Genomic DNA, 27,297 nt, shown 5'->3' on the forward strand with positions numbered 1-27,297 from the left:
TCAGGACTATGAGGAAAAAAATTGAAAGACAGTTAAACTTGTTAGTCTGAGCTATCCTGTTTTGCATATAAAAAGCCAAACAATTACGCTTCTACCTTACCTGAAAAATGAGACTCGGCTAAATTATGTTTCTGTTTGATATGATGTTTACAAATGATTTGACTCCAACCTCGAATAAAAGCCGCACTTTAATTTTACATCGAAATTTTCAAAACTCAATCAACTCCAAATGAGGCAAACTCCTGTGCCGGGGTATTAGGTCAATCGCCACCAGTCTGAGGTGTGTGCTCGCTGGGCATGATGGGAATCCTTGCCAACCATGGCGGCAGAGTTTGAGTTCGGGAAATGCAAGTTGCTGAGATCAAATGCCGATTATTTACACCAAGTGATTCAAATTTACTACAAAAATAGCGGAAATGAACAGTCAGGTGAACTAGTATGGACTGATGGAGAAAGAGTGTGGTTGTCATTAATGAAATTTACCCGCAAATGGGAAGGAGAGGATTTTTTAGCACAGGAACGCTGTCTAGTTGGAGAATTCGAAAGTCTTGTTATAGGAATATCATGCAGTGCGCTGATCAGAGATTCTACTGGATATTACATTGCAGTTGTTCTAAAGAAAAAAATTGTTGTTCTGTGGAGAAAGATCGGGGAAGCTTTCGTCACCCTGGTGAAAGATTACTTTGTGGAATGTTTACCTCGAGGTTCTGAGTGGCATCCTGATATTCCAATGCTTTCTGTGCTCTCCAAAACATCGGCGGTATTATTATGTTTTTCGGAAGAACACGATTGCAATGTCATCTCAATACAAACTTCACACAGGTAAGCTGTATATAAATCCATTGGCATTAGAGAAGAAAGCGTTAATTTATACTGCAAGATAACAAAATAGTTACCATAAACTTAATTATAATTATATACAACTCGTAACCTGAAAATCACAGTGTACCGTGTACTGCAGTGTGAAATATTGACCAGCAACAGACTGAGGGGATTCCATGAATATAGCTGATGGTTATTCTGAGCTTGAATTGCCATAGAATTGTCAAAAACTTAGAAAATTCTTGAAAGGCTTTTTTTGTGTGTTTGGCTTCGTTACTGACGGCTAAGCTGATCAAATGACCAAGCAGGATTTTCTTGCAGGGATTCTGAAGATGTCAATAGCATTCTTCTTTCTGAAAAGGAAAAAGTTAAAAATAGCAACAAATAAAGTAAGATCAGCAACAACAATGCTAAAAAAATTACTGGAAACTAAATGTACTTAACCCTAAGAGTGACCAGCTTCTTATTTCTCTTACTGTAGTATAATAATAATTAAAATCATGAGTAAAGAGTGATCACCAACCGAAGAAGCTTGGATTGTTAAACAAATTCTCCTAGTCAGCACCAAGGGAAAGACAGTCTAACCTGTATTAAATGTTATTATATTTAATGGTTACCCCATTTTAAATTGTTGGTTGTCAAAGTCCCAAAAATATTTTTCTTTAAGTACTGTAATTTTCACCTCTATTAAGTGGTAGTGCATACCTTAAACTGAGTCCCAATGGCTGGTTTTTTTTTTCCACCTGTATTGAATGTTCATTTATAGTAGAATCTCTCAAATAAAACTAAAAATGATCTTGCAAGTCAATTTATTTCATATCTATCTCCTGAAATCAATATTAGCACTTTGAGTTTGAATGTCCTTAAGGTATTGCAGATTATCATTCTTCTTAGGACTGTTAGGACAAAATAACGGATTTTATTGCTTTTGACCCCTATTTTGTGGAACCTGAATTAGCAGTCAATCTGTACTAGGTAGTAACCCTGTCATTCCCTGTGGGTAATAGCTTAATACAGGGTTTGACAGTATGTAGAAAAGAGTATGGTGATTATGCAATTGATGTTAAGGTCATAAAGGGTTTAAACAACCAAACATGACATGGCAAGGAACCACTCACCACTCATGATGCTCTTATTTTTACCTGTCATTCATCTGGTTTTTTAGAAATTTACACACCTGTGCTTGGAGTAAGGATGGAAGAAGTCTTGCTGTAGCAGTAGAGGACAGTTTGAGTATATTTTCATGGAGAGACCCAAGCAAACCTAATCACTTTACTTGTACACAGTGGAACAGTCTCCAAGTGGTTGGTAAAATAAATTGCATTGTTCCTTGGGAAAGGTCATCATTCATCATTGCTACAGAACTTCCTCTGGATAGGCTATGTTGTAATATTGAAAAGGATGGTGATCTTTTTGAGACAGAAAATTTTCAAGATTTTGATGGAAACAAAGGCACTGATTCTTGTGGCACTTCCATTGCTTCTTCAGAAGATTTTGATTTTACCATTCTTGCTAAATGTGTTGATCAAGGTAAAAATTCATTGTTACACCTGAAGCTAAAGAAACCACAATCTGAAGCCTCTGACAGATTTGCACAAATCATTGCTTTATGTTGTGAAGACGTGAAGCCAAGAGAAGTCTGTAGGACCAGTATAATAGGACTTGTTTCTCCTGATCTGCTGTTGTTTCAGGTTTGTATTCTCCTATGATAATGTATGACACAGTAAAGGATTGATGTGCTGCATGCACCAACTTTGGCATCAATTTCAAAACACTGAGGCTAATGAGTCTGGCTCAACTAATAAGATGATAGACCAGAAGTAGTTGTAATTTTTCAAAAGGTTACTTTGTAAGAAATTATCAAAATGAAAAATAGTTAATGGCAGGTGCTGAGCACTGCACCTAGTTGATTAAGTGATTACTGAATATGTCTTTAATTTAAATGAAAAACGGTGATCTGAGTTTTTAAGCCATATTTAACACCCAAGTCGCAAATGGAGGTCAGGTGCTCAAGGTGCTGGGGGCTGCAACCGCAGTCACACGATGACACCATGCTATCGCACAGCTAACACAATGCAAGCACATGGAAGAACCAATGCATGTACAGACAAAGGTAACCACTGGACACAGCCGGCCCCAGGCCACCAACAGCTACCATGTTGCTACAACGCTACAGAATGCACACAAATGCCAGGCAAACACTAATAGAGTGCTAATACGCTAACAATACGCCAGCCAAATGCAACAGATCAGATTTGCTCCTAGTCATTAACTATGTTAAATTCAATTTAACAATATTTAATCTTCATTCAGTAATGGTGTAAAAAACAGAGTTACAGGCCAAAGGTAGTTCTGATGAGAACTGTTGTTAATGATAGTTAATTAAATGATGACAACCTAGTCGGAAGAAATGCTCATCACATTTAGGTAAAGATCTGTTTCTCAGAAATCTGATGCGCAGCTTGTCTCCTGACTGTTAATACATGTGACTATCACTGCCATGAGTCAGTTTTGAAATACCTTCAAGCAGAAGCTCATTCTATGTGAGTGATTCTCCCTCCATTTTTAAGGATTAAAGAAGTATGGACATTTTCACACAATTTTTCTATGGAAGCCCCACCCCTGACAAAAGACAAAAGGGAAAAAATGACTACAAATCAAAGGTTTTGCAATATTGCTCAATTATGGATACAATCTATGATTTTCCCTCACAAGTTGCCTCTAAAATCCTGTGCAATTTTTATTTATTTCCTTTACCCTGCCAGAAGCTCAGCTAAGAATGTATAAAATAATGTCAGGCCAGTTATCTACATGTACAGCTCTTGCAGGCACATAAGGTATTGATATATGTACCTGCAGAAGATTAAGATTTTAAGCTAAAAATGTACCGAAAATTACAAAGTATCATTGGTACCTGAATTAACACTTGGTATCTTTTTTTCTTCAGAGTACAACAAAGACAGTTGTGGTTGGAAGCCATTGCTCAAACAAACTTCATTTCTACACATTAAGCACATCAGACACCACAGAGAAAACTAATTTGGTGGAAAACAGAGAGTTCCTTACTCTGGATCCACATTTAAAACCTAAAGGAATTTGTTTCCTTCCTGGATACACCAATGACATCCTTGTGTTACTTGGAAAACCCAGAGAAGTATCAAACATGGTAGCATTTCCACCATCTGCAATTTATGAGCATTATGATGTAAGTTTGAAGAGTTTCAGTGCTGTTCTCAATGAAGGAAACAAGAAGTTGGAGAACACGTGTGATAAACAAAAAAGCAGCAATCATTATTTTGAACTTGAAGAGAAAATTACGAGCAATGGAAGTACTAATTGTGATGTTCCAGTCCCAAACAATGACTGCTCACTGACATTGAGGCTTCCTGGTGGAAGTATTTTTAATGGACACAGTGAATCAGTCCAAGACATGACGACACCCTTAATATCAGAGTTGGAACTCAATGAGGATAGAAGGTTACCCACAAACTCCAAGGCAACTCTAGAGGGTAAGACACAGACAACAGTATAAACTATGGTAATCGAGACTAATTCAATTAATCAAAATTAAAAAATTAGTTTTGACATATAAAAAGGTTTACTTCCTTTTCTTCAATTTTTTTTCTTAGTTTCAGGATTCACTTGTACTGACATATTATTTCTTTCTATTTTAACTGAAAAAGCAACAATTCAAAGAAACTGTTCAGTTGCCAATCTGATTGAGAATACCTTGCAACTGATAAAAATTTCCTTTGAAGGGACTGTGGTATTTTATAAATCTGTAATTATTATCATCATTATCATCATCATCATTGTCATTTTATCTATTAGCCACTTAAGATATAATATTTATACAGGTTTAACAGTATGGTAGGGTGAGGAGACCTCCAAGAAACCACCAGGCTTATTGGGGGAAGCCACCTTGGTTGTAAATATGTTTATAACTTAGTTTTGGATGTGGATGTGCAGCTTGGCCAATTCAGACTCATTTCATTAAAAAAACAATCATTTATCTTTCAAAAGTAAAAAAGCTAGTCAAACCAGTGATCAATATTGGGAGAGAATTCCAAATTTTAGGACCTTGGTAGAGTATTGTAAATTGTTTAAGATTAGTAGGACAGTTATTTGGTTGATAGAAATTTGCTATTCTTGTATCATAAGTGCGTACTTGCCTATTTGTAGGGAACAAGCTGAGAAACATCAGAGGCAATAGTTGATTATGATAATAAAACATAAATTTAGCTATTTTTGATGTGCTGACTTGGAAAAGATCTAAGATGCCCAATTTAGCAAATAAAGGGGCAGTGTGCTCTCAATAGTCTGAGTTGTTAATCACTCATACAGCACGTTTTTGTAAATAAAAATTATATTTAAGTTGGTCACATGTGGACGATCAGGTTGAATTACAATAAGTGATATATGGGTAAATTGACGTACAGTACAGAGTAAGCTTAGTCTTAGATGAATAGTATAATTAGCCTCAAATGTTATACTGACTGACTCAGGGATTTGTTTAGCTACGAAGCTAATGTAAGGTTTCCATGTTAAATTCTCATAAATGTAAACACCTAAGAATTTTGTTTCATTTACTTGTTTCAATGCTTGATTTCCTAAGGATAGGGAAAAAGATTCACCAAGTTTCTTCTGCCTCTATTTAAAAATAATTTTACTTGTTTTCTTAATATTTACTGAAAGCTTATTGCATTTATTACTATTCTGTAGTTGTTAAAAAATTAAAATGAAGGTTGATATGTAATGTTAAATTAATTTGTAAGTAAAGTTTTTCTCTTCAATTTTCAGAAACCCTAACCAGTTGGTCTAAAGAAATACAGGATTTAAAGGCAACAGTAACAACATTTGAATCACAGACAAACAAAAGGCTCTCTGCATTGGAGACAAGGATAAAGATATTTAATTTAGGTCAAAAAGAAGATTACAGCCAGAATTTGTATCCATTACAAGAAAAAGCAGGTGCATGATAGTTTTAATTCATCAAAGTATTCCAAGTCTAGTAAATAATCTTTATTAACCTTTTTTCCCCTAAGAGTGACCATCATCTCCTTACAATATTACCCCTGAATCAAACCTTAAGGTCGCAAGTATAAAGAAAGTCGAATGCAACTGACGCAACAAAATCCCCCATCCCCCCTCCTTGCCCAGACGCAAGTCATATTATAATTACGAGAACGTGATTCCAAAGTTGTTTTTGGTGTAGCCTTTAATCAATAGACGCTCTTTTGAAATTGTTTTGATTGGTCCAATTTTGCTCTTGAACAGAATTCGTTTGTGTAGTTTGGACTGACGAACTAACTGGTGCCGTGGAACAGGAAAATTTCCTGCTCGACAAAGGGCGACTGAAGCTGCAGACAATACAAGAGGCTTTTAATGCTTCTCTCATCAGGATATATATTGGTAAGAGATCTCATTACATGGCTCTAGAATAGATGGATACATTTGCTACATGGATATCCTTACGAAGTAAGGAGACAAATAAATCAGAACAACTTTTTTTTACTTCAATGGATTAGGGAAATGGTAACTTTTGCGCTCGGTAATAAAATAGAGAACGGTGTTTTCTTGTTTTTCTTTCAAGAGTGTAGGACAAAGAAAAAGTTCTCAGGCCCCTTGAGATTTGTTTACGTACATGACGCTTTCGATTAGGCTAATCCAAGCAGATTGTAGAACGCGTGTGACGGATAAAGCTAGTAACAGCCCACCTTACCATCAAGTTCTCTGTGGCTCACTGGTAGAGCATCGGAGTGTGGATTCCGACGGTCTGACGTTCGATTCCTTTGAAATTTTTTTTCTTTTTTCCGCGCTTATGAGAAGACGAAAAACTTCTCTATCTCAATCTCTTCGTTTCCTGAGCAATCAGGAGCCAATCAAAACCGGCCACTTTCTCTAGCATGCGGGCGGTATGGAAGGCACCGGTACAGCGAAGATGAAAAGCGGAGATGCAACAAAAGAGTTCGCCACTCAGGGAGTACTTTTCCCGCGCTTTCCACTATTATTAGCTGGTAACCAATAAGAAAAGGGCCGCTGTTTTTTGACCAACTGGGATAAATTGAATCCCTACAATGAAAGCTTTCGCGCGCTTTTAACCAATTGCGCCTTCCTTCAAAAGACATCGCTTTATGCGCCCCATTTTGTCATATGATAATTAAAAAGATTAATAAAACTATTTTTGTTCCTGTTTTAGGTGATGTACCTTGTATTGTTTCCTCTGGAGAAGGTGATTTCGTCCCAATACGTTTTATCAGCGGCTCCACGGTTCAAATGTGTGGACATTCTAAACATCGCTCGGCGAACACATGAACTGAAACTTCTTACTTGAATTAATTCCATATAGTTGACACGCTGCGGGGAAATACGAGGGAGTGCCAGGTTTTGTGGTTAGGAAGAGAAGAGATCTTATTTCCCTTTTTACTCCTTTAACTCCCCTTGCGCCACGCCTTCTCTCAATATGGACAGGAAGCAGACTAAAACTACAGGCTAGTCAGCCAATGTAGCCGGTTACTTTCACCCCATTATACCATAGGTCCTGATGAAAAATCACAAAAAAATTGAAAAACTATCGAAGAAATTTTTTTCATCCGCCATTTCCTAATGTGAGTTGAATCGAATGCATAATGTTCCAGTAAAAGGTTTATATGTGTATTATGATTCCTTGTTCAGAATTTTCTCGGTGGTGTGCGCAATTTTCTTGGAAAGCATGTGACATTTTAACTGAGTTGATCCAGGACTAGCGCGTAATCTGACAAAAAAGTGGCGTCCACGATAACTTAGCCACCAACGAGTGCTGTTTGCGGTCCACTGTCAAACTTATAGACCACCCTGTTCACCAGGCTTGCATCATTTAACTTGTGTCTAGAAATGGGCCATTCACTAGGTACCAGCAAGGAGATCTTTCACTTCAAAATTTTTGTGACAATTTGAAGTTTAGACTGTAAGGATATGGATGGAGACAGAGGAGACCAGCAAAGAGAAAGGACCGGTTCGCTAATGACTATTTTTTTGTAATATACAATAAGCGGCGATTGGTGTATCCATTTTAATTTTATAAAGTGCAAAATAATCGCGCCAAGTCTGGGTTTACAGTGAACTTTTTTGTATATTCTCCCAGCGTCATTTTGTAGTAGTAAATCAACTCCATTAATCTGAATGTTACTCGTTTCGTAAACTTTGCTTGAACTCGTTTTTGGAAGGTTGCCAGACACACTTCCTCTTATTGATTTACTTGACGAAATGACACATGAATGTACTACGATAGACTGGAGAGATATAACAAAAGAAAAAAAGGGACATGGACAGTTTGGCTCGCGAGCTAAGTGGTCCAACCTGACAAATCAAGCTCTTATCTGGGTTTTCCTAATCGAAGGGACTTAGAATTGCAGTTAGTCCTTTTGAATAAGACGCTATCCTATCTCAAGTTACGACTGCATCTCAGCCCTTCATCAAGTTTTCCTATCAGTCTAACAGTTCCCATTCACAATCTTGAGTACAATGAGACATTGTGAGAAGAAAGTGTCCTTTCCAAAAACAAAACCAGGGCACCGCTGGGGCTTGGGAACGGACCTCGTGATCCGGAGTAGTATGCGCGTAGGCCATCAGCGCTACGGCAAGAACGTTTCTTCGACCGCTAGTAAGTTTAACGCCTTGAACAAAGCGAGCTAGTTAGAGGTCTGTAGATCTGGTACTAATGATATCAGTACCAGACCACTTGCAGACCTCTCGCCAACAATCGTTACAGGGTCTCTTTTTTTCTCCATCTAGGGAGTGATTCACAAATACACGTCGTTCAAGAAACCCTATCAAAATTTCCTATCGCCCAAACCTTACAGGAGCACTAAGGATTATGGGTCCAATCTATTTTAGAGTTCAGTCTCCCTTAGGCCAACTGACAAAACAAACATGGCGGATGACAGGAAAATTAGCGCTGAGCAGCAATTTAACTGAAGCAGGCCGATCCAGCTGGAAGATACCGAAATTAGCATGGATCTCATAGAAAGAGTACAAAGAGAACTTTCCAGCGAAGAGCGGTGTATACAAATATCCTTTTATCCATTTATTTTAGTAAATTTAGGGTTACAGTTAGCGCTTCAACTTGATGTGTTCACTACGAGTTGGTATGTTCATTCCTAAACAAGTTGTTAAGTGGTAAACTCTTTTGGAACTGGTCAAACTCAGGTTGAATTTCAGGATGCTTTCTTTGCTTTTATTACGTGTAGAAACTTGAGTTGAATTCGGCTTTTTTCGAGATTTGCGGTGGAAAGTGAACATTATATTAAAGATCGTCGCCAGTGCCCAGCTTTGGTGGGAATCGCTAGCTCAGACTGTCCGACTCCGTGTGAAATTTAACGAGGTTTCATTTCAGGGGTGAAATCCTAACAAGGACGAATTATCTAATGGCAGATAACACCGCAACCGAACAGCTGTCACTTGTAAAAGCACTCTACAAGGAAGGTTTCATGAATAATTTAATTCTAATTTCATGACATACGCGCATGTAGTCTCCAAAGGTTAGCTATGAGTTTATAGATTTGGGTTCAGTTATTATGGCGAAATTTTGCTCGATTCTGTCTAATACCAAACCACCTAATCAATTAATTTTCACTTAGTTATGATGCTCGAGAAGACCTGTCACCACTAATGAGACTGCAACATGATTCACTTGTAAGGTAGTCTTCAATTTATCTTTGAATCACTCACGTATTCCAGAGTGACCAAAAGAATGTATATCTATATTTAATATGCTGCAGTTTTCTGTGAACTTATTACCATAATAAATATTTCTAGGCTCAAGACAGATTGCTAGTACATGTACAGTTATTTATTGAATTGTTGAGGACATTGATGGAGTATTGCTTTGGACATCTGTATAAATTTTACAGTTATATTGAGTTATGAATATTGTATCAACATGTTTATGGCTGTAATATATATCTTTTTCATTTTACACACTCTTTATTTAAAGAAATATATGGTTTACAAAACTTCATGTCCTGCAAATAGCTACAATGCTAATCTAGGCAGGACAAGACTTTAACTAAAGGTGTTATTAAATTACATAAGAAAAAAGAAAAGGAGAAATACAAAAACATACAGAAAGAAACACCTTACATATAAATTCAAGTAGAAGGGATTTTGTTATTTGAAAAAGACTAAAATTACAACTAGAGGCATATACAATATATCAAGTTAACTTCACAAAATATTCTATTAAAAAATTAACATTCAAATAATTATCTTCATTACCTAGAACATTAAGGAGTAGTGATTTAATTTTTTTACGAAAATTAGAAACGTTGAGAGTCTTAACAGAAAGTGGAATAGAATTCCAAATAGACACAGCGATTCTAGTAAAAGATTTTTTCATTTTTTCAGTTCTAGAGAATTTGACAGAGAAGCACTCTTTTGCAGATAATCGCGTATTATAATGATGTTCTGTATTGATTTTCGCAAACTTATCGAGAAGTCTTTTTCTTTTTACAGCAGCGAGCTCATGTGTGTCTGTATTGTGTGGTTGTCATTCTGAACTTTATTGTTCTCATGTTTTTATTGTTGTTGGGAAACAATCAAGTCTTACCCCACATCCTTTTGTAATCTGACAGCCCATGAAAATGAGCTCGCATTTTCCTTGTAGGTGGATGGACACTACTTTGCGTGAGCAGATTTATTTTATGCTTTGCAGCAAAACACATTTGTTAAAGTCTAAATTAGATACAACCATTTTTGAAGGCAATTATTCGGTGAGTTAATGAGACCAATAAAAGGCAAAAAAATGATCATTTATTTAATTACTTAATTTATTATTATTATTTATTGTTAGTGATTGAATTTAATGATGATGTACTTTCCTTAATACTGTTTACTGCACCACTGGAGTTCTACTGAAGGACAACAATAAAGTTCATTGTCTTATGGCTCTTATTGCAAGGAATCTGGATACTGGGTATGTACATGATTGTATATAAAAAAAAAGAGATGTACATGTCATCATACAAAATTTAATTGTTAGCACTGGTATTTATACTAGATTAAGAGTGGAGCTCATGCTCAAACAATTAATTATATATCTGAGTGTAAGGTCTTCTCTTTTCCTTTTTATTTTCCTTTCCAAACAGATTAATCATCTTCCAGTGGAAAGATGAATCATCTTTTAAAGAACCTTTCCTTATTGTCCTGTACATTTTTGCTATTCGTGGACCTTTTTCACTTACATCTGTTGCTGGTATGTTATGCTGAGCACATGTTATTTCATATTTAGCTTGAAATGATTTCTTGGTCAAATTGATTTTAAATGTAAACAAGTTTGATTTTCAAATTCCTCTTGTTTCAGGGTAGACATCATAACTAGTAAACAAGTGTAAAGTAAATCAAGCCAGTTCAAAGTCATTTTTTCCTGGAATTCATTTAACCACAATGCTATAATGGTTTAGGTTACGTTTTGGCTTTTTAAAAGTGTGCAAATTCTAGTGGGAAAGCATTTTGGTCAAAAAGTAAATCTATGTGTGAACATTTTATATGCACAGATCAACTCTGATCTACTGGCAGAGGGTGCTGATTTTTATTTATTATTTTATTTGTGCACCTAGATCCACCAAGTAGTGATGGCAGCAGTAAAGAGGGTAATATATTTGTAATGAAATTTTACTTATCATAAAAAAGATGTTAGGTAATAATCTTGTTAGGAGGGTGTGATTAAAACAAAAATCAGCTTGTTGAGTTCTTTGCTTTGATTTTCTACCACACAGCTTCAGAGTTTAGTAGATTAAATATCTTAAGTGATCCTATTGTAATAGGTATTTTGTTTGCTTATGCCCAAAAACCCAATTTTACTCCCAGGCCTCACTTTCAAGGCGCTGACTGATTAATTTTCATTATAAAATATTCCCAAAACAATGAAATACAGATGCCAATGCGACTAAATTTTTCACTTTGGCGACCAAATCCTGAAAATTAGTTGCCAAATTGGCGACTTGAATGCTTCATCATAACCTTACCTAGAGATATAATGAATTAAAAAGATTTGCAAAGATAAATCTGCGGCAAACTTCCTTGTTAAATTTTATGTCCAAAACGCAATGCAGTACAGTATATCATCCATCCTAGTGTCCACTTTGTAGCATGTTAAAGATCTTTTTCCTGACTTAATTTTGGAGGGTCTATCTAGAGCGCTGACAACATAAAAAAAGGGTTTTGTTTGTCTTAAGAAATGGCGACGAACTTTTTTTGAATTGGCTACCACTTTGAAAAATTTAGGAGCCAAGTGGCTATCAGAAAAAAAATTAATTTCACACTATGTATGAAGAAACTGTAATCAACAGTAGAAACTTGTTGGTTGGCAAGATTTTAATTTCGTTTTGATATCTTCTCCCAGGTATGGTCAGGTTTCAGATCTTGACTGATGACCAGACAAGGCTTCTCTTTGAAGTGAAAAAAGACACTCATGGCAATATGTTCTTACGTGAATTGAACAAAGCCATTGCAGGTGAACTAATCTTTTCATCAATTGAACTAATAATTATTTCCAAAATTTGACCACTTGCAGTAATTTAGGTTTTCTCTTCAGAATCAGTTTCCCTTTCTTATCAAGCAGTATGATAAAACTAGCCTTGTTTGCATCATATTGGAGGGATTGGAAATAGCAGCTTGGTGTATGTTCACAGTTAGGCCTATGGTCCATACTGTCCTGTACTAGAAGTGGTGCTTTTTGTAAAAGCCAAATGAAAGTCACAGCTCCTTCTGCAGGTTTTTCTTTGGTGAAGGGACTAATCGCCCAAACATGTGTCACAATCAGGATTTTTTTTTTAATGTATGTTTTCAAATTTTATTCAACATAGTGTGGAAGGCAATCAAAGTAAAATGGCCAAAGTTGATACATCTGTATGTTTTGCTCTGCTCACATAGCTTACAGACAGAGGGCTCATCTGGTCGGTATGCCTGAATTTGAGTGGCTGAAGAGATATCAGGAGCTGACTGGAAGGAAAAGTTTTTCAAACAAAGGTATATAATTAGAGGGTGTATGGAAAAAACATGATAGGTGATAGAATCCTAAATTCTCCTTTCAAGTTGTTTCACTTTTTTGTGAAATACAAGGAGAATATACTTTTGCATCAAGAGTTTCTTTATAGTGGCTTTATATCATGCACCTTGTAAATTTGTTAGAGATCTCAACTAACAAAATTATTTATTCAAGTTTTTTCATATATTCTATATACTTGTCTGTAAGAGGGTTTCTAAGGCTTTTTTTTCAAAGCATCAATTTGGTATTTATTTGGAATTGGGAAGGTTTCATCTTATGCTGATTTATATAATAAATAGATGGCTGGCCTTGGAGTCACATTGAAGAAGCAAGTTCTAATGGACCAGAATTTGTTACAGGTACCAAATGAAAATTGTGCTATCAAATTTCTTTTGCAAATGTGAATAGGTTAACTTGGAATTTTCAAATTTTCAAATTTATTGTGCAGCAGAATATCATCTTTTAACTGTATATACAGTTGTATTATTTTCAAAAGAGCTTTTAAATAGCTTACTTTTAATACTTTACGCAGTATTTGGAAACATGAAGGTACAGTATTTATATCTCATCACAAATAATAAATATTATCATGTGACCTATATGGCCTTGCTCAATTAATCCTAAAGAAAACCACATCATAGCACCTGGCATGTGAAAGGGCAGGTGGATTGATGTGAGCACTTCAGGAAAACAGTTGTGCTTTGCTAACCCTAAGCATTTGTGCAACACTGCTGCATTTTCCAAGAATGCTATTTCTGCTTTTGGACTTGAACTAAAAAAAAAAAAAATTAGACAAACAGAAATGGGAAAGTAAGCAGGTATTATGCGGCAATTATTTTCATTCTAGCCACTGAATCCAAAGTTGATGAGGGATCCCTGGATGCGTTTGGAATGCCAGGTTTTTCACCATCCCCTACCATCCACCCATCATTTTCATCAGCAAGTCTTACTGCATCTGATGAAGTGGATAAAGGTATGGCCAACTCACCAGCTTTAACCAGGAGATCCATCCTTCCAACTAGTGTTGGTGCCAGAGATGGGTTTATTAAGCTCCACATGGCTAGAAGGGAGGAAGAATACACTCACGTAAAAACACTAAAGTAAGCTGACATGTTCCTTTTGGTTTTATGTTTAAAAAAAGGAAAAAAACTTGAAGGGCACGGTGACACTAGCAAGTTATGCCATTTTCACTCTACTGAGGAGAAATTGCAAATTGAATTTTAATCAGGAGAAGTTACAAATCTTCTCTCCAAACACAGAATACATAAAATGCAATGCTTTCCTGTTTAACCTCACCAGATAAATTTGAAAGCCCAAAAATTGCTGACAGTGTAATTAATTGGCTGCATCCTTGATTGTACATTTGACTCTGGCAATATGAAAAGCTGTATGTTCCATTGTAGGCAGTTTTAAGAGTAATATTTTTGGTAGTGAATGTTTTGATAAGTTTGGACAGGGGGCCTAAATATAGGAACAAAGCAAAGATATCTTATGGAGTGAAGTGGATGAACACTTTCTGAAAAGGTCATACAAATGCTCACAATACTTTAGGTGTGCTTACTATATGGTGGTACAGTATTTTGAAAATGAAATTTTGACAAATAGATACACTTGGGCAATGGAAATAATTATATATAAATTTTGCTATCAATGTACAACAAGAACAACAAATGTACGACTGGATCCTCTTGTGCAATGGATCTACATGACATCTAACTGTACTATCAATGTACAACACAGTAACATGGTTTTAACCCTTTAACTCCCAAAATCTCATTAGTATTTCTCCTCACTGTCTGTCAAATGATCATTGATTCATTATTTAGTTGGAGAATTTGGTATTGGATCAATTAGTAATCCCAAAATCGACATTTTTCTTTATTCTCATCACTTGTCTGCATGGTATTGTTTAGAAATTATGAGGAGAAATTCTGCCTTGGTCACTCATGGGAGTTTGAGGTTTAACTGTAGTGATTGTCCTTAAGCCAAAGTGTTTCAATTGTCTGACTCCTTTCGTTGTGATTTGCATCTTTAGGATCTTTGTTGGGTCATGGAATGTTAATGGTCAGTATCCTGCAGAGGATGTTACACCTTGGCTAGCAGTTGATAAAGATCCTCCTGACGTTTTCTGCCTAGGGTAGGATGTTGTTCTGACCTGCTCATTAATTTTAGTGTAGTGTAGTGACAAACCTGTAGCACATTTACAGTTTGCTAAATATCTAATATGTGTTTTATTCAATTGCACCATCCACTCTTTCATAATGGCATCAACAGAAGGTGGGTTGTTTTGCAGTATATACGATGGAAGACAAAATGAACACTTTAATTGCACAGTGTTGATTAAAAATGCAATCCAATTAAGACAGTTTTAACTGTTTTTATTCAGTTTGTGAACTCTTGTAATTTCAATTTGTACTATCCTTTTTTCCCAGTTTTCAAGAACTTGATCTCAGTGCTGAGACACTGTTAAAGAATGTTACTCCTAGAGAGGATGAATGGCTTAAAATTTCAGAGAAAGGACTACCTCATAAAGCCAAGTACACTAAGGTGACAAGGAATGCCAGTTACTTTCCAATAAATATATTATTTTGTTTTTGGTTTGATTTTGGGGACAAGAAATTGACGAAACACTCTCTCTAAGCTGGCAACTTCTTTTACACAGCCCTGTACAAGAAGGAATGCATAAATATCCATCAGAACATGAGTATGCTGTGCAAATGTAGTAATGTTGAAGTTTTTCTTACAAGAGTCCTTTTATGTATTCAGGCCTTCTTTAAGGGTGCAATAAAAAAATGAAATTACAGTTGTTATAGATGAATTTTCCTGGATGAATAATGCCACTAGAAAGGTCCATTTTGTTACAAAGTCATGCCAAGCATGCAATTTTTCACAGAGCAGCTTCTCTTATGTGAATAACAAATTTTTATCATGCAAATATTAACCAGCAGGTCATATGTAAAATTTGCAACTTCACCTCTGGCTATGCTTTTCTTTGATTGGTGCATTCCATCTTACAGAAGAAAGAAGATGTTAATTTTAGTCATGAAATATCAACTTTTCATCATTTTTAATTGATAATACATGTATACAAGTGTTTTTGCGTCTTAGGTACAAGGAAAAAAATTCAACATACAAACTTGAAAGTTCACATGCTGAAAAAAGTTTCCAAATCACTATCACCATCACCATTGATACAGAATTAAACTTACCCTGTACCTATTTCTTATGCAGTTTTAAATTTATATTTTCACACAAGGTGATGAATGTTTTTGTGATCTTACCAGGAAAGATTTGATATGACGAGAGTGCACAATTTATAATGGAAGATTTAGTGTATTTTAAAGTGACTAATTGATATTGTGTTTTCACAGGTGAAGACAATTCGTCTGGTTGGCATTTTACTGGTAGTGTTTGTGAAAAATGAGCATCTACGTTATGTCAGTAAAGTTGATGCTGAAACGGTGGCTACTGGCATCATGGGTCTCATGGTGAGGGAGCAGTTTAACAATTTTGTTTTTTTCCTGCCAAAGACAGGGTATGAAGAGAAAAATATGTGTTGATGAGATACATGTATGTCACCTCAGATCTTGGGATCCTTGCTCCTTTGCTGTACCACTGAGCTACAGAGAATTCAAGGGTCTAAGCCACCATAGCAAAGTGATCTTTTCTACCAAACACATCAGGGAATTCTTAATATGTACTGTTCCTAAGCCTGTGTAATTATGTATATTTTTGCAGTTGGTTGATGTTCATGTAGCTGGTTGTATTCCTTTAACTTGCAAGCAAGTCCATTGTTTACTAGCAGATGTACTCACCAATTGGCTATCTCCTGGTTGAAAGAAATTTAGCTGTAGCACAAAAACAAAATTTTTCTAGGATTTTACTGGCTTTGATGGCTTCACCAATCTGTTATTGGTTTCAAAAACTTGTGCCATATTCTTAACCATTAAGATGTTCTGAAACATAATTGTTACATTATCACCTGTGTTTTCCCATGGCAAGGGTCTGTAGCATTAAATCTTTGCTTTTTATCACTCCTCTGGGATGTTTTCTCATAGTTTTTTTTAATTGATTGGCCATAGTGATTGAAAATTGGAAGCTACCGTGTAGATTAATTTTCTTGTGTGTTTGAAACAGGGCAACAAAGGAGGGGTGGCCATTAGAATGCAGATACACAACACCAGTATTTGTTTTGTGAATTCACATCTAGCAGCTCACACAGAAGAATTTGAAAGAAGGAACCAGGTAATGAATTATTTTATGCCAATGATTGAAATGTATGTCACAATCAATTTGTTCTAGTCTTCTGTAGGAGTGTACAAGTGCCTTCATAAAGTGTATGTATATTGAATTACTGATAAAATTGAAATGAAATAATAAATTGAAATGTGGGGTAAATTATTTCCTTTAAACCTTTAGGACTATCGAGATATTCTAACCAAGCTGGAGTTTAATGGAGCCGATGGGTCTCTTTGTATAACTGATCATGAGTAAGTCAGTGAAGTGTGCTTCTAACGTTTCTTTATTTTCTTTTTGGAAGGCACAGTGGAGAGTTTTGATTGGCATTGATTTTTTTGTAATTGTCTTTAATACAAGGAAAATGAGTGAAACGTAGTTTATTGAGGAAGTGAAGCACCAAAGAGGAATCAGCTCTCGGGAAGAAGGGATGATCTAGGACCAGGAAGATGAATGCTTAAATTTCACATCACAAAAGTGACGTGGAAGGCTAAATTTTTCAATTTTAATAGCTACAAACTATTGAAAACCAAACCATCAGAACAAGGGATAAAGAAAAGTTGGACTTCCACAGGGGTAGGGTGAGGTGGGATGTTGGTGTTCATTGAAAAATATCCTCCCATCCCTATCTTAACAGTGATGTTTTTTTTTTGTCGTCTTTTAGTGCAGTGTTCTGGTTAGGAGATCTAAATTACAGAATTAGCGAAATGGATTCTGATTTGGTAAGAAGACTGGCAGATACAGGGAAGTATGAGGAACTCTTAGAGAATGACCAACTAATCAAACAAAGATCTGAGAGGAAATGCTTTAATGGTTTCAAAGAGGGCAAGATCAAGTTCAAACCAACGTACAAATATGATCCTGGGACAGACAACTGGGACACAAGGTGAATTTGGCATAATCACAGTGTTTACAGGGCACATGTAGTCTGAATAAAGTACAATTTTATTCCTATAAGGGACCTTTTTACGGATATTTTGGGTAGTTGTGAGACTCTTTAGACTGGAATTGGTCGGCTGAGTATTGATCAGGGAATGTTTCTTTAAGTATAATTGTTTATGTCAAGAATTAACTGCTTAGAGCACTACCCTCAATTGGTACCATTTTAATTTTTCTAAGCTTTCCTTTTCCCAACAACGATGTTGCGCTTTAAAGACCACTTAATGAAAGCCAAGAAAATTTTTCATGGAGTTCGATTATGTTTTGAGGGGAGACGCGTGCCTATTCCACGTTACGAGATCTTCCCACGTAATCCTGTGCAAAGTGACTGGCTGTTTTACTCGGTGCCAAATATGATAATATTTGTCAGGCCCAACTCGCTTTGGTGGGAGCGATTTTGAGAGGACTCAAAATGGGTTGAAACTTCCCTAACTCCATTTCAGTTTGGGTCTGTTTTACCCCTGAACCTCCAGAAGTGACTAGCATGTAATGTCTTTTTACAATTAAATATCAATACATTATAAAGCAATGAATTGAATCGAAGAGGTGCGTGGCAGCTACATGAGAAAATTACAAATCAAGTTTTAAGAGTTGAGAGTTGAAGGACGGGTGGCAAAGTCATGTTGACGGGTACAGCAGACAATAGCTCCACAGCTCGAAGAAAAATAAAAGAAATATGAGTATTCTAACATTAATTCGCTCGTTTTCAGTGAGAAAGGTCGCGCACCTGCCTGGTGTGACCGTATTTTATGGAGAGGATCTCGAGTTAAACAGCTGGAATACCGTAGTCATAATTTACTTAAAATCAGTGACCACAAGCCTGTTAGCTCTTTGTTTGAAGTCGGGGTGAGTGTTAACCATGCATTAGTGTTAACGCATCACAGCTAGAGTGACAAACGTGTACCTCATCCACACACATATTTATTCCCTTCATACCCAGCCTTTGGCAAGACAAAAACAAAGTTGTCAAACTGCTCCCTCACCTTGAGACCCATGACGATGTTTCAACATCAACTTCACTGACATAACGTAGAGCTCTGAAGTAATGTTTTAATTGTCATCCTCTACCCCCCTGTCCCTTGTATCAAATCACGAGAAAAGTCGGGCCATCATTATACAGCGAGTAGTAATACGTTCATACGTACAACATTAACGTTATGAGGTAAAGTTTCTTTGTAGAGTCTATGTGATTTCAAAATGAAACCTTCATCAACATTTTGGTCCAAATCTCGATTAAGTTAACTAAACTGTTGAAATATCAGATCTACCTTGATTTCAAGCCAGTAAAGATCTTAGGATAATAGGATTCTTTTTTAAATAACGTAATTCATTTCTTCATTTGCGCTCGCTTTTTGCCGGAGACTCTGTGACACTTAAGTGAGCAAAAGTTAGCTTTAGGTGTGAATGCGTAGGACATAGCTTGTGGGCATGTTTTTATTATTATACACTTATAATCATTATAAAATAATTTAAATAGTACGCGCGCTCTGATTGGCCATAAAACCATTTTACATGAACGTATGTAAACACGGTTTTCGTTCCTCTTTCATTAGTTATTTTATAAAAGAAATGTAAAATGGTACACACACGAGATAATACGCGAAGCGGAGTGGTTTCCTACGCTTATCTCGTGTTCTCCCAACCTCCCGCGTGTTTACATCAGTCTATGTAAACACGGAAACCATTTTACATTTCTTCAACAATAATCAGTGTCACTTTGAGAAAAAAACTCTTTTTTTTCACAGGTCAAAGTTGTTGACGTAGAGCAAGAAAGACAAGTTATGGAGGATGTCATTCGAAGTCTCGACAGACACGAAAACGACAACCTTCCTCAAGTCAAGTTAAGCACTGCAGAGGTATTGTACAGAAGATATTTACAAAATGTTTCTTGCAGTGTCGGGTTTTTTGTATTCTGGTTAAGATAAGCTCGGGTTAGTGTGAAATCTGATTTCATATGTGAAAGCTTTAAAAGAAAATTCAGTACAATTTTTTTTGTCTACAATCTGATAATTGGATGCTCTAAAAGGAATAGAAAAATTGTCGTATAAAGGCTTTTAAACAAAGAAATATGGAATCCCAGAATAAAATTCAACCATGGGTTAGCGCTAATCGGCCTTCGAACAACTGGGCCCAGGTATTTAGTCAGCTTATGAACTCGTTTTTGTTTGTTTGTGCTTCAGATTATTTTCAAAGATATCCAGTTTCTTGAGAGACAGACGGCTACCTTGGAAGTTGAGAATATTGGTCAGGTTGGTGTTTTCGTCTGCTATTTCTATCAAATTTTTCTTCAGCTTTGTCCACCAGTTCACACAGCGCTGTTTGCTTGTCTCTCTATCAAAATGCTATTCTTACAGCTTACAACCCTTGTTGGCCCTTTTCCCATGTAAATTCATTCCTTTCATTATCAGGAGTGGTCATTGGATAAATTCTCCCAACAATTCTAACATACCGCTAGACAGACAGGCGATGAGAACTAAGATAATAATCAACTACAGGATATTTAGGACTTGGCTCGGAATTCTTAGAACTAACCCTCCAAAAACATTTATTGATGGGGTAAGTTTCCAGAGAAATTGTGGTGCTGCTCGGTAACGAGATGATTTTGGTTTTATTAATAGAGTTGATGATGTAAATTGGCCATCGTAAAAAGTTGATAATCATGCCCTTCAGTTACGAGAATTAATTAAGGTAGCGTTTACTGTTTACGATGTAATGTTAACGACCTTTTGATTGATCGACAGGTGCCAGCGCAGTTTGCTTTCATAGCTAAGTTAGATGAGACTAGGTATTGTAAACCTTGGTTGTCGGTCAAGCCTCCTTTGGGAATTATATCTAAAGGTTAGAGAAGTTCATTCTTTACCGTTACCTATTTTTATTACAATAATCTATAATTATATGAAATAATCATCATTACAATTGTCATTATCATCATCATCATCTGATTTCTCTCCTCAACGCTTTTTGCAACACAGTATTGATTATTTGCCTCAGCATTGGAACAGTATCTTAGCTGATTTCCGGCAGACAGGCAGTATTACTTTTTTTATTCATTAGTGCAATTTCTTATGAAGAATCTGCGTCATGTCCATCGGAGAGTAATATTTTTCTCGGTGTATACGAACATAGACTGAGAAACATCACAAGTATTTACAAGTGCGACTTATCTCTTCAAGCAGTCCCTGCTTTTCAATGAAGTCAGTCGCGCTGGTAAAAAAAAAACAAAAAATCGGTGGAAAAAATATTTGATGTTAGCGCGCCGCGCAGAACTCTGGGAGTGAGGCGCACGAAAAGTAGAGACCCATACTTTTCATGCGCCTCACTCCCAAAGTTCCGCACGATGCGCCAACATCAATTTCTTCCTTTTTTTTTTTTTTTAACTCTTTTAACTTGCAGGACGGGCCTCGCCGAAAAGCAGGGACTACTTATAGTTTAACCTATGTAAAACTGATTCAATAGTTTGTTTCCAACCATGGCAGGATCCACGTTACAAGTCCGCTTGACTGTTCATGTTGATAAAGAATCTGCCGGAGCCATGAACTCTGGAGACGAGAAACTTGAAGATATTCTCGTCCTACACTTGGAAGGAGGAAAGGACTTTTTTGTATCCTTTTTTGCATACGACTTTCAGACAGACTGGTCAAAGCTTGTCATCGTAGTTATCGTTACTGATGTGATGATGTCCATACATTTTCTAATAGAGTTTATAGAGAGAAGTGAACGACTTTTTCCTAAAACTCAAGGGAGGGGCAACATCTTGGTTCATCTTCTCTCGTAACGTATTTTCCTATTTTCTTGTTATCCTTGCTTTTCATCTTTTATTTTCTTAACGTTTTATTTCAGTCAGTAATAGATCTTACTTTACTGATCACTCATAGTACCATTTTCAATTGAGTCTTGAAAGAAGCTAAGATTGTATTGTTTTTGCTGTACTTCGCTTTATGATTGGTCCAAAAGACTCGTGCCACTCTCTCAACCAATCAGATTCAACTAAAACCAAACAGGACTTAAGTTTGGCTTTAGTTTACTACCCTTAATTGGAAAGCGCTGCAATAGAATGTGAGCTCTACAAGTCCTTGAGATAAAGAAATAGAGCAAAGAAAAAAAAGGAAAATTTCTCGGCTTTCTGGATTTCTCAACGTTAGAGGGGAGGGGGGGGGGACGTTAGAAAGATCAGTGAGAAAGATAAGAACATGTGTACAACACGTTTTTCTTTAACGATATGCAGGTGTCAGTCAGTGGTAACTATCTTCCTAGCGTGTTTGGTTCGTCTATTGAGGCATTAGTGCGCATGTACGGACCTATCAGGGAAGTTCCTGTTGCAACACTAGTAGATTTGGTAAGTTTGGCATTATGTGATATTGCTCAAATGGGTTAAGGGTAGTATTGTGATTAAACGTATTTAAAGTAATTTCAAAATCAACGTTCTGTTAAAAAGCATGTTAATTTAAGGTGTCTTTTCTTCCAGGAGCACATCAATACGTCAAATCCTTCGACGCTCTCGGATAACCAGCCACTAGACATTCCAAAAGAGCTATGGCTTCTTACAGATCACTTGTATAACTTTGGCATGCGTAAGGTTGGACAAGTCACGGTTTTTACACACAGGTACATTGAAGGCAACCTTGTAAACTGTTTTCTTTTGATTTACTGCAGGAGAATTTATTGAAGCAGTCTGGATTCGAGAAAGATCTGGAAGAGATCAGGACACATTTAGACTGTTGTCGAGGTGGCAAACTGCGTATCCTTTTGTTGTTTCAAAGGAAATTGTTTGAAATATTTCAAAATATCTTCAATCTCTGTGCTGGGTTTTTTTTTGCGTAAAGGAGCCTAATGGCTCATTTCAATTTTTTTCTGCAGTTCCTTCCATTGCAATTCATCTTGTGATCATTTCGCTATTTGACATCTTCCACATATCAGAATTTGATGTACTTCATTTATTTGTGGAGTTTACTCTAATGGCATGAAACAACTAGGAAAGGTTTTGCTGTTTAACATCTTGATATGACTGTCATTCTGTTAACAGTTATCACACAGGATCTCAATGAAGAATGCATAATATACCGAGTTGTTTATAATGCGTCGTCCTATTGCTTCAGGTCCACTTCAGTTTTTTTCTCTCTGTATCATTCTTTATGGTGTGACCTGTAGTTTCCATCGCTGCTGTATTTATAACGTCACATAACGCTCGTTCTCCTGAACGTGTGATGTGACGAGTTCAACGAACGGTCGTGAAAGAGAACATGTAGCCCGTGATATATGTTTTACAAACTGTCATAAGACCTTTTGTGTTTCTTTGACTGTTTTCATAGCCGGTAGCGTTTACTCTATAGCAGAAGCTTTACTTATTTTCTTGGAAGCCCTACCGGAACCTGTGATTCCGTATGCGTTTTACCAGAGAGCGCTTGAATGTTGTAACAACTACATGCTTTGTAAACAGGTTTGTCATTTAACTTTTAAGGGTTTGTGAGGGGGCTACGTATGTTGCTATTTGTTATTCGATCAGTTTGGTGAAAGGACCTCTTTGGCTGTTAAACTTGTTTGATAGGCATTAACGCGAGGCAGAGGAATTTTCCATTGAGTGTCGAAAGTAATGTGACATTATATCGGGTTTCCTTATCTGCGCTATTTGACTGATCCAGAATGCTCGTTCCGCCAATCACATGTAGAACTTAAGTCAATCGCCCCCCAAGCCTCCTGCGCTTAATGCTTATGGTTTCATTGGCTCGATGTTTCATTTACCTTTGCCTATGATTGCCTTCAAAGTACTGCAGTATCCAAACTTATCTTTATATCTGTGAACCTCAACCTTAGTGGTTGCATTTAGCCTTTGTAGACCTGTACATGTGTTTTCAAGAGAAGTATGGAGTCCTCAGTGTCTGACTGTTGTCTTTTCACTTGCAGGTAATTCTTCAAATCCCTAAGAGCCATCGGAATGTGTTCACATACATCAGTGCCTTCCTGAGAGAGCTGCTACAACATTCCAATGACAATAAACTGGACGCCAAAACTTTGGGTCAGTCTATGAGTGCATAGATATTGGGAAGAACTTGATTACAACGAAAAAAAGTTCTGTTGAAAAGGGCGTAAGAAAAATTCAGGGACTGAGGAAAAGTTATATTTGACGAAAAGTGACACACAATTTTTCCTTGGAAATTGTATTTTTCAGGAAATCTAAATAATGTAAATGTCATTTAGCCCTTTAACCTCTAAGAGTGACTGGCATCTAATTTCTCTTCACAATATCAGCCCTGAATCAGACATCAAGGTCATTAGAGTAAAGGGAAATGATCAATAACCGAAGAACTCTTGACTGTTAAACAAATTCTCCTTTTCAGACCCTCTAGAAATGAATAGAGAACAGTATAGAGAATATGCATACTGATGTTAAGGTGTTAAGGGTTACGTAAGAGCTGCCCAACGGTTTGAGCTCTCGTTGTCACATGCTTTTCTCTTTCCTGAGGTGATTGATTGATTTATGTAGAACTTTTTCCTTTTCACTAGCCCCCTTGTTTACCTTGGCTTTGCTAACATACCCTCTCCCTTACTACAGCTACTTTGTTTGGTACCTTGTTCCTAAGAGCCCCCAGAAATAAAGAGGCAGGGCTCAGCAGGAGATCTGTCAATCAATTGACGCAGAAGAAAGCGCGTTTCATGTACAACTTCCTGATCAACGAATTTGGACCGGACTGAGCCCGCGATGGGTGCAATCTGCAGCAGTCAGCCCCAGTTTCTTTGTACTCTTGTGTAAAGTTGTTAGTATATTATATATTTCACAATAGCTATATTTCATGATAGTTTATTTTTTGGGGGTGTGCTGTCCTTTAAAAAGGTATTTTATTAAATAACAGCTTTTTTATCATATGTTTTGTAAATAGTTAGTTACTTCTACGCGATGTTTGATTTACACTTCAACACCGTTGTGGAAAAATGTTTGAAGAATCCACAACTAAGTTATAGTAGAGGTTATACTTAGAAATTTTAAGCTCTCTTGTAAATTTTGGAATTTTGTGCTTTCAGGAAACCCTGAATAATGTAATGATGGCAAATATTGATTCGCTTTACAAATAGATAGGTGGGGCCATCCGTTTTATTAGTATTTGTATCCACTGTTGTCGGGATTGTTTTTCTCTAGTAGTGTGTTACATTTCCTCAATCAATCGAAAAACGCTTCATGTCCTTCTTGCTTTTCTTTTTTTCATCCTCAATGGTGAATGTTGTCGTCTTGGTTTTGGTAGTGAAAGGATCAGGACATCTCTCGGATAAATATCCTCAACGTTCTCATTGCCGTTTTCTCACTTGTGACGTGACTATAAAATCCTATGTCGACTTGTATTTAGGCCTCTCTCCCTCCTTGTTCCTCATTTTTTCTTTCTGTTTGTGTGTTTGAGACATTTTGAAGGAAAGAACCACAGTTTTTGTCGTTATTTTTTTTGGCATCTATTTACTGACTTGACAACAAAGAAATGCTTTGAGGCTAAAATTACCCTCGGGCTTTACAAGACGAGCCAACGTTGACACAAATAAGTTATTTTTGTTCAACATTCTGGAAACATTCACGCGAGTCATGATAATATTCTTTGCAGTCATTCTGTGTTTTTCGAGACTAAAGCCAGCTGGGAAAGCTCGGTAGAGATTGTAAGACAGTTCACATTTTTACGTTATCTACGAGAATCTATTCAAGCGACGAGTAAGATTGCGTTTGGATAAGAAAATTAATTTTTCTACTGAATTTTGTGCCCACCGATGCGGAGAAAACCCTAAATATTTTTCACCCTAGTTATTTTGAGTCATTATCCATCTACACTCTCACATTATTAGATTTCTTCTTAGTATGTTAAGTTTAATAATTTTCCGTCAATAGTAAAATGTAACATGAAACTGTTAGATCTGCTAAATTTTGTAGGTTAGCAATATTGCATGATTTGCAATATATTGCAAAAGGGTAATTTTATTCTCAATGCTACGTAAGGGTAAAGGTTTCTGGGCTTTCCTTCGGAGTAATAGTTTTACTTAAAAAGTAAACATTGAATTATGAAATGAAATGATTTTATTATTTGAATTACGAATTAACATCACTTAAAATATTGCAATGTTTTCCGGGCGCAATACATAAAGATTTGACACGAATCATGCAGTATAAATAGTATAGGCATTATTCAAATTAAATGCACGAGAATACGTAAAAGTTCTGCAACTTTGCGATTGTTTTGTTCTGAAATTGTTGTCGTGCAAACGCCATCAAGTCGTTTGAATCCCAAAGCTTCTAACAGCTTAGTTTGTGGATTTATCAGGTCTTTAATCACATTTCGCCCAGGTTTCGGTAGACGGCCGGGTTTCAATTGTCAAACGAAGTTCAAGTGATTGTTTACTTTCGAAGGCGCTTAGTGCTGATGATGAGGCGTTACTTCAGTGCGAGTTACGTTAATTCAAAAAGCTCTGTTACAATATACCACGCGAGTAATACAGTTTAACATCGACAAAAGAGATCGAAAACCACGAACGTTCTTCGCGACACGTTGCCTGACACTACGAAAATCACTTAACATAAACAGCTGTCGCCACAACGTTTCTCTTGTATTTAAGATTGATACTGAACATTACAGTCGTTACATTTCGGCGAAACTGTTAATTTACTTAAGAAGATTTATCTATGCTCGCACCCAGGGAAGGCGATCTTATTTTTATTTAAATAACTAAATTTTCCCGCTTTTACATGTGGTTCCTTCGATAGCTCAGTTGGTAGAGCGGAGGACTGTAGAGTACATGATTGTTATCCTTAGGTCGCTGGTTCGAATCCGGCTCGAAGGAAATTTTTTCCTCATCGAGTGATTCTTTTTTTCTTTTCTTTTTTTTTTTTCGACTTCCGTCAATATTTGTTTTCTTTTTAGTTTTGAGATTTTTATTTCATATTTCTACATGCTAAAATCACTATTATCTTTACTCCGACCAGAGATAAACGTACTCTCGCTGCAACGCCATCATAAGTATATGAATTGAAAATGTCGATAAAACGATATTAAGCTAAATCCTAAAAAGTGTAAATGTATAATTTCAACAAATGGCCACTCGCAATGACAGGAGCAATTTATTTGGATTACGCGCATTTCAAGAATTGGATTTGACATAAACCACTCTTATCATTCAATAGTTCAACTTTAGCTGGATTGGTAGTCGGAAAAAGATCGCAAGGTTAGAGAGTGGGGCTCTAGCCTACATCTTATTAGCGCTGATGCTAAAAAAGACCCCCAAAATATGTATTTAGCTTTGGCGTTTGG

General features: G+C 36.5%; 2 protein-coding genes and 1 non-coding gene across 3 annotated transcripts; all 3 read left to right on the forward strand.

The window, feature by feature from the left end:
- Positions 1 to 316: 316 nt before the first annotated feature.
- Positions 317 to 7,926, forward strand: LOC131775854 (WD repeat and coiled-coil-containing protein). The gene is made up of 6 exons (XM_059091976.2): positions 317 to 822; positions 1,988 to 2,513; positions 3,770 to 4,331; positions 5,623 to 5,793; positions 6,100 to 6,234; positions 7,022 to 7,926. The coding sequence occupies exons 1-6, from the start codon at positions 320 to 322 to the stop codon at positions 7,135 to 7,137; spliced, it is 2,013 nt and encodes a 670-aa protein (XP_058947959.2). The 5' UTR covers positions 317 to 319; the 3' UTR covers positions 7,138 to 7,926.
- Positions 7,927 to 10,674: 2,748 nt separating this feature from the next.
- On the forward strand, positions 10,675 to 26,199 carry LOC131775853 (inositol polyphosphate 5-phosphatase OCRL-like). The gene is made up of 24 exons (XM_059091975.2): positions 10,675 to 10,774; positions 10,947 to 11,053; positions 11,418 to 11,450; positions 12,203 to 12,313; positions 12,733 to 12,828; positions 13,147 to 13,206; positions 13,695 to 13,947; positions 14,883 to 14,984; positions 15,280 to 15,394; positions 16,219 to 16,335; positions 16,985 to 17,092; positions 17,267 to 17,337; positions 17,748 to 17,969; positions 18,733 to 18,868; positions 19,768 to 19,878; positions 20,203 to 20,271; positions 20,764 to 20,860; positions 21,499 to 21,623; positions 22,248 to 22,358; positions 22,488 to 22,598; positions 22,676 to 22,760; positions 23,332 to 23,459; positions 23,924 to 24,035; positions 24,573 to 26,199. The coding sequence occupies exons 1-24, from the start codon at positions 10,743 to 10,745 to the stop codon at positions 24,710 to 24,712; spliced, it is 2,652 nt and encodes an 883-aa protein (XP_058947958.2). The 5' UTR covers positions 10,675 to 10,742; the 3' UTR covers positions 24,713 to 26,199.
- Positions 26,200 to 26,743: 544 nt separating this feature from the next.
- Trnay-gua (transfer RNA tyrosine (anticodon GUA)) lies at positions 26,744 to 26,830 on the forward strand. Its single transcript is given in 2 exon segments — positions 26,744 to 26,780; positions 26,795 to 26,830. It is a non-coding gene; the product is annotated as a tRNA-Tyr (tRNA).
- Positions 26,831 to 27,297: the final 467 nt, after the last annotated feature.

The sequence above is a fragment of the Pocillopora verrucosa genome, chromosome 9 (genome assembly GCF_036669915.1).
Source record: "Pocillopora verrucosa isolate sample1 chromosome 9, ASM3666991v2, whole genome shotgun sequence".
In the NCBI taxonomy this organism is placed as follows: domain Eukaryota; kingdom Metazoa; phylum Cnidaria; class Anthozoa; order Scleractinia; family Pocilloporidae; genus Pocillopora; species Pocillopora verrucosa.

What these genes read in the sequence shown, in the direction of transcription:
- LOC131775853 (XM_059091975.2), top strand. Translation starts at nt 10,743, where the DNA reads ATGGCTCTTATTGCAAGGAATCTGGATACTGG. An exon ending in GAAAAGTTTTTCAAACAAAG is followed by an intron (nt 12,829 to 13,146) that starts GTATATAATTAG and finishes TATAATAAATAG; the next exon opens with ATGGCTGGCCTTGGAGTCAC. An exon ending in ACTCACGTAAAAACACTAAA is followed by an intron (nt 13,948 to 14,882) that starts GTAAGCTGACAT and finishes TTGCATCTTTAG; the next exon opens with GATCTTTGTTGGGTCATGGA.
- LOC131775854 (XM_059091976.2), top strand. Translation starts at nt 320, where the DNA reads ATGGCGGCAGAGTTTGAGTTCGGGAAATGCAAGTTGCTGAGATCAAAT. An exon ending in TCAATACAAACTTCACACAG is followed by an intron (nt 823 to 1,987) that starts GTAAGCTGTATA and finishes CTGGTTTTTTAG; the next exon opens with AAATTTACACACCTGTGCTT. An exon ending in CTCCAAGGCAACTCTAGAGG is followed by an intron (nt 4,332 to 5,622) that starts GTAAGACACAGA and finishes TTCAATTTTCAG; the next exon opens with AAACCCTAACCAGTTGGTCT.